General features: G+C 43.3%; 1 protein-coding gene across 1 annotated transcript; it reads left to right on the top strand.

Moving 5' to 3' along the window:
* Positions 1-251: 251 nt before the first annotated feature.
* LOC147529069 (uncharacterized) lies at positions 252-1,256 on the top strand. The gene has a single exon (XM_086609583.1). It carries the CDS (start codon positions 252-254, stop codon positions 1,254-1,256), a length of 1,005 nt encoding a protein of 334 aa, XP_086465709.1.
* Positions 1,257-7,398: the final 6,142 nt, after the last annotated feature.

The following is a 7,398-nucleotide window of genomic DNA, read 5'->3' as shown; positions in this document are numbered from 1 at the left end:
AGCACTGATTCATCAGTTGTCAGGCTTATTTAGTCTCCAGATGTGGAGACTAAATTTGCCCTTTATTTTAGATTAGCCTGGGGTAAGCCAAAATATGGAGCACAGTGCTTAGGATTTATGATTATGAGGAGTATGCTTCAAGGGACACACTTGTCAAACTCTCAAACATCACATAAAAACCTAACAGTGATGATTAATACAATGTATGATAGTGATCTCCACATCTATTTTCTTTCTTGAAGGGTGCCCCAATGTCTGAAGAAAAGCCCAAGTATAACTGCACTGTCAGTGAAGTCACCATTGTGAACCTGCAGCCTGAGAAAAATCCCGTTCTCATCATGACAGGAGGGAAGCCAGGAAGCGAACACAGAAACCTTGGTTTCCATCCTCCTTCTCCAAGGATTTCAGAGAAGCTCCTCTCCCAGGGAGACAAAAAATTGCGGCCAGAAAAGGTGAAAAAAGAGGGAGCTTTGTCTCCCAGCCTGCATCGTGCAAATGAGTCATGTAGCACAGAGAACCTCGCTCTGAAGAGGCCGGTGAAGTTAGCCCCTCTGGAGATCCCTGTGGAAGTAAAAGAAGCCCAGCTCCAAAAGATTATGAGCATCCAGAGAGAGGCCCAAATGGCTGCTCAGAAGCTGATGGTTATCAACTCCATCAGCAATGAACCCCATGTGAAAAGGGTAAAGAATCTGTCTCAGGGGGAGGTGGAAAACCTTCAAAAGATAAAGTTGAGTGAGAAGGCTACTCTGGAGAATAAAGATGATGCTCTACCCCCGAAAAGCAGCAAACCCCTGGGAGAAATTCAAATTATTTTGCCTTCAGAGACAACCTCCAAGTTGACTAAACAGCCAGGTGTCGAAGAGGCTCCCAAGACACTCCATAAGCTATTAATCCCTACTGTCCAGGTATCTGATGTGCACGAAGAGTCTAACAGCCCTGAGAGCATCTCTGATCCTTGCCAGAGTGTTTCTCGGCGCCGATTCAGAGTAAAACACGTGAAAGAGCAGCAGGAAGACCATGGGAAAGCCAAACCCTTAAAGGTCACGGATCCAAGTGTGGGAGAAGGTAAGCCGAAATCTGCAGGTCAGCGAACACAAAAAACCCTCAGCGATGCAAGCAAGCTCATTGAAAATGTGGCCAAAAAGCAGAAGGAACGAGGAGCAAAGCAAGGGGAAATGGATGAGGCGTCTTTCGTGAGGAGGCAGTCTACTCGAAGGATGGCGTTAGGAGACATCATCCAGGTGGATGAAGATTGAATATCTCGCGCCATGTAATGCCCAGGAGATATAGACACTGTGAAATGTTTTAGGCTGCTTAGATAGAAGACTTCAGAAGAGTGTCTGGAGACATTAGTAGATCACAAAGTGAAAATAAGGTAATATTATTGAACACCTCTATCATTTCTGAGATGCTCGAACACATGGGTCATAGGGCAAATACCCTCCTCTGCTCAACACTAAAAAGGCCCCAGCTACAGTCCTGAATTCAGTATGGAGTACAACTTTTCAAGACACATGTGGACCACGCAGGAAAAATTTGCACGTGGACTGGGAGGAGGGATCAAGAGAAAACCAGTAACCTAGAAAAGATTGTGTCTGGGGCAAGATGAAAAGAAATAACATTGTTGGCTCCTGAGAGTATGGCCCTCCTACTTTCAGCTGTGGCAAGCTTGTTTCAGAAACTCAAGACTAAAATTCTCTTCATATCTGTCATTGGCAGAACAAAAAGTAAATAGCTTAAGATTTAGCAAGAGATATTTAAGTCAGAAAAGGAGAAATACTTTTAAGGACAATAAACACTGAAGAATGCTGTTTACAGAGTTGGGAATCTATGTCATCGAAATTTTAAATAATGCATTAGACAAACACCTACCAAGGATGATTTCAGAAGAGTTAATCATTCAGACACAAGAAGGGCCGGATGATCTGTAACGTCCTTCAACTTCTATTTTCTATATTGTATGGTCTATCTTTTCAGTTGTCCACTTGCAGGGCTACTAACCAAGCCATGTAGTGCAAAAACGTACAATAAAAGTAACTTTTCACTTTGCACTGCTTCGTCTTCATTATCTTACAGCTGGTATCAAGATATTCCCTGAATCCTTCAGAAGGCAGCATCTAGTATATGACTGCTTCTTGATTTCTTCAGACCTACTTCTGTTTGTTCTTTCTCAATTTCTTCATAAAGGGAGGAATAGCTAATCCTTGTATTTTCATTGTCTTGTTTCAAACAGCTCTGTCTTGCACTTTTTACCTGTTCACCTTTGGTCACCTTTTGAGATCATCATCATCTTTTGAAGACTGAGTATTAGTTTTATGTATAATACAAAATAAACCAAGCGTGCATAGTCTCAGCTTAGTCTCAGAAATCTTTTTAGGGAGCAAAAGTTATTTTGTTGGTTTTTTAAACAGCTATTATGACAAGCTGCAAGAGATGCTATCACAGTGCAAGTATGATTAATAAGGTTAATGTGTAATAAGATTTGCCTTGTAAATGGCTTTTACAGCAAAAATTAGGATGTTTGCTGTCTTCTGGTAGTTCCTTTGTTTGGTTGCTTGATTTGTTTTTGAGTAAAGATGGTCTTTTCTGCTTATCAAATGATGTTAGAAGCTGGAACTTAAAATAACAACGATGAGACTTGCCATAAAATTAAGAGAGTTGGCAAAAATACATGGATGCCTTTGGAAAACTCAGAGGTAGCTAGAAACAGCAGAACTCAGCCTTTAAAAGTGCTGGAGTTGGTGGGAAAAGAGAAAACAAGAAAAAGCACCTTCGTTATAGAAAAGAGGTAAGCCTACTTTTGCCTTTTATTCTTTCCTCCATGTATATGATGAAGACAGGCAAAGACAGAGCAGATAAGGTCTTGAAAACTATTTGAGTCTTTTTCTGCATTCCAACAACACCATAAAATGTTAAAATTATATATTATTTTATATGTTCCTTGATTGCTCTCTTAATAAGAGAAAAGCCAGCATCCAGAGATTCTTCTGGAATTCATTCTTGAATATTTCTTGCTGAAGGGAAAACAGACATTACCAGGATTGAAACTATGCCCAGGTTTGTCACAGCAGCAGTAGCAGTACTTAAACAAATCAGTCACCCTGTGACTTGCCATCAGCTTTATCTGTCAATTTTCTATGGTGAGATTAACTGGGAAATGAAGGCTCAAAACAATGTAGACCAGATAATTCACGTCAAATAAGGACTGTTCTAATAATAGTTCAACACAAAGCAAGGAATTAAAATTAGATGCTAAACCAGGAATAAAAAATGCGAGAGGTATGTCCTTGTGATGTCTGGGCAGTAAGGAAAGATGCAAACTCAACTGCATCTCTGACTCATTGTACCTACTTAATGGTGGAAACGAAACTGCAATCCCAATGTGTTTTGGTGGCATCTCACAAGTTCCCAGCCAGACAGTATCCCAGGCAGTATTAATGCGATCTCCAAAGAAAATGCTACTAAGATTTACAGTTTACAGTAGAGGAGGGATGGCATGAGAGAACAGTTGAGTTCTTGAGTTTGGCCTGGCTCAGCTGAGAAGCTGTTGCCCTTCGTTAAGCCATGATTAACATGATTTACAGGCTGAAAGAGTTGGGGCTGTTCAGCCTGGAGAAGAGGAGGCTCCGGGGTGACCTTATAGCGGTCTTCCAGTACCTCAAGGGGGCCTACGAGAAAGACGGGGAGAGGCTGTTCAGGAGGGCCAGTTGTGATAGGACAAGGGGTAATGGTTTTAAAATAGAGGGAGGTAGATTCAGGTTGGATATTAGGAAAAAATTTTTTACCATGAGAGTTGTAGAACACTGGAACAGGTTGCCCAGAGAGGTGGTGGATGCTCCATCCCTGGAGACGTTCAAGGCCCGGTTGGATGAGGCCCTGAGCAACCTGATCTAGTTGGAGATATCCCTGTTCCTTGCAGGGGGGTTGGACTAGATGACCTTTGAGGGTCCCTTCCAGCCCTAACGATTCTATGATTCTATGATTCTATGATTCTATGATGTAAGGAGGTTCCTCAAAATGGTTTTTGAGCCCACTTGGTTGAGACTCCTGCCTTGGAAATACAGTGATGGCTCAACTAGGATGACCAACCTGAAATTTTCTGGAATTGTGGGAAGGTCACTAAATGTATCAGAATGACTTGCTCTACTCCTTTACTTAGCTCTCTTAATACAACTGAAGGCACTAAATAATGTGTCCAGCAAGAAGTGATGATGTGGATCGGGGCAATCCCAAGCACAAGTACAGGCTGGGTGGAGAATGAATTGAGAGCAGCCCTGAGGAAAAGGACTTGGGAGTGCTGCTGGATGAGAAGCTCAACATGAGCCGGCAATGTGCGCTGGCAGCCCCGAAAGCAAATCATATTCTGGGCTGCATCAAAAGCAGCGTGGCCAGCAGGTCGAGGGAAGTGATTCTGCCCCTCTACTCAGCTCTCGTGAGACCCCACCTGGAATACTGTGTTCAGCTCTGGAGTCCCCAACACAAGAAGGACATGGAGCTACTGGAGCAGGTCCAGAGGAGGGCCACGAAGATGATCCAAGGGCTGGAGCACCTCTGCTATGGAGACAGGCTGAGAGAGTTGGGGCTGTTCAGCCTGGAGAAGAGAAGGCTCCGGGGTGATCTTCTAGCAGCCTTCCAGTACTTAAAGGGGGTCTACAGGAAAGCTGGAGAAGGACTTTTTACAAGGGCATGTAGTGATAGGACAAGGGGCAATGGATTTAAATTGAAAGAGGGGAGATTTAGATTAGATATAAGGAAGAAATTTTTTACAGTGATGGTGGTGAGGTACTGGAACAGGTTGCCCAGAGAAGTTGTGGCTGCCCCATCCCTGGAAGTGTTCAAGGCCAGGTTGGATGAGGCTTTGGGCAACTTGGTGTAGTAAAGGGTTTCCCTGCCCATGGCAGGGGGGGTTGGAATTAAATGATCTTTGAGGTCCCTTCCAACCCTAACCGTTCTGTGATTCTAAGTGTTGCTTTAAAAATGTAAACCAATAAGACTGAAAAGGACTTAGAGGTCTCAACTTTGTCCTGTTACTGCAGTGACAAACTGTTGTTGGATGCATGGGCAGGAGACTTCAATAAGGGGAGGGGACTAAAGCACTTTTTCATCTTCAGCATTAGCAAGGTCATTGCTGAAATGGTGTCTCCAGGATTGAGTGTCCAGCTTTACATGGAATTTCATGCTCTATGTCCCATGCTTCAAAAAGTATGTTCACTTATGAGGTTCAACAAGACCAAGGGCAAGGAACTGCACGTGGGTCAGGCCAATCCCCAGTGTAAATACAGGCTGAGGGAATGAAGGGATTGAGAGCAGCCCTGCCAGGTAGGACTTGGGTATACTAGTAGAGGAAAAGCTGGACATGAGCTGGCAATGTGTGCTATCAGTCCAGAAAGCCCCAACCATATCCTGAGCTGCATCAAAAGAAGTGCGGCCAGCAGGTTGAGGGAAGTGATTCTGCCCCTCTACTCTGCTCTTGTGAGACCCCACCTGGAATACTGTATTCAGCTCTGGGGTCCCCAACACAAGAAGGACATGGAGCTACTGGAGCGGGTCCAGAGGAGGGCCTTGAAGATGATCCAAGGGCTGGAGCACCTCTCCTACAAAGACAGGCTGAGAGAGTTGAGGCTGTTCAGCCTGGAGAAGAGAAGGCTCTGGGGACATCCTATTGCAGCATTTCAGTACTTAAAGAGAGCTTATAAGAAAGATGGGGACAAACTTCTTTGTATAGTATGTTGCAATAGGACAAGGAGTAATGGTTTTAAACTAAAAGAGAGTAGATTTAGACTAGATTTAGGGAAGAAATTTTTTACAGTGAGGGTGGTGAGGCACTGGACCAGGTTGCCCAGGGAGGTGGCTGATGCTCTATTCCTGGAAACATTCAAGGTCAGATTGGACAGGGCTTTGAGCAACCTGATCTGGTCAAAGATGTCCCTGCTAATTGCAGGAGGGTGTTGAGATAGATATCTTTAAAGATCCGTTCCAACCCAAACTATTCCATGATTCTATGATGATTCTATGATTATTGGAAAAGTACTAGAAGGCTAATCTGAATTCTGGTAAATTTACCTTCCATGTGAAATGGTAGAAGTTTGATCTATAGTTTATCCAAGATTCTTTAAGAAGAAAAAAAAGTAAAAATATTAGTGCAAGTTGGATCTTGAAAAACTCATACTGGAATTGGGTGCAGCCTTTTAACTCAGGCTGCATTCCCTATCATCCAATATAAATGCATGCTCTCCTGGCTCTTCGTTCTGGTTAGACCTTCCCACCATCCCATTATGCTGGCACTGCTTCTCAAACAGTGGAGCAGTGACCTGGAACAGGGAATTTAACTAGCAAATTACCCCAAAAGATGAGTTTTCAACTGCGATCTGTCCCAGTCTTGATTTACTGAATGGCTTCAGCATTGCTTGTGTCAGCATGAAGGAGGCAAGGACAGGGAAGAACACATGCATTTCGGTGACTGACTGTACTTCTGTCATGTTAAAGTGTGTCTAAACTATACTCTGAAGGCAATAAACTACCGTATTAAACTGCCAGGGTACACAGTGGGCTCCGTGACATGATAAAAATACTTGAAAAATCTGGGCTTCATCATTAGACTTCTATATACTGAAGAATAATGGTGGGTTTGGTTTAGAAATGCCTGGCCAGTTGCTGTTTAGCCTAACCAAAAACTAAACACCATCCAGCCGCTTACTCACCGTTCCCCACACTGGGGGACAGGGAAGAGAATTAAAGGGGAAAAGGGAAGAAGGCTCGTGGGTTGAGGTAAGAACAATTTAATAATTGAAATGAAATCAAATTAAAAGTGATAATGATTAAAATAATAATAAAAATAATATATGATAATATAAAAATTTTAATAATATATACAAACAAGTGATCACAATGTAATTGCTAACCACCCACTGACCAACGCTGGTCCCAGCTAGCGATCCTGAAATATTGAAGTCCTGAAACCGCAATCCCAGAAGAGCAAGAGCCCCAAAGAGCGAACCAAAAGGCGCTAGACTATGAGAGTAGGTCCTCCAAACCTCCTGGTCAACACTCATCGATGTACTGGGTGTGGTGTTGCATGATATGAAATATTCCATTGGTCAGTCTGGGCCTCAATCCTAAATCTAAGCTCAAATCATAAGCTAGAAGTCGCGAGCCCTTCGCCCTGGCTATGCTCCCCGCAGCCTGCCGTGTACCTGCACACTGGCAAAAACATGGGAAGCTGAAAAGTCCTTGATGTCTCAGCAGCAACTATAAATATCAGTGCGCTGTCAACATTCTTCTCGTAATAAATCCCATACTAAATCCAAAACACAGAGCTATTCTAGCTACCAAAAATACCACCTAACTCTGTCCTAGCTGAAACCAGGACACTAGTATTAGCTGAAAGAGCAGTCTAGG

The sequence above is a fragment of the Tauraco erythrolophus genome, chromosome 3 (genome assembly GCF_009769465.1).
Source record: "Tauraco erythrolophus isolate bTauEry1 chromosome 3, bTauEry1.pri, whole genome shotgun sequence".
In the NCBI taxonomy this organism is placed as follows: domain Eukaryota; kingdom Metazoa; phylum Chordata; class Aves; order Musophagiformes; family Musophagidae; genus Tauraco; species Tauraco erythrolophus.
Note: the sequence above shows the minus strand (reverse complement) of the source record. Positions and strands in the feature narration are given on the sequence as shown.

What these genes read in the sequence shown, in the direction of transcription:
- LOC147529069 (XM_086609583.1), top strand. Translation starts at nt 252, where the DNA reads ATGTCTGAAGAAAAGCCCAAGTATAACTGCACTGTCAGTGAAGTCACC.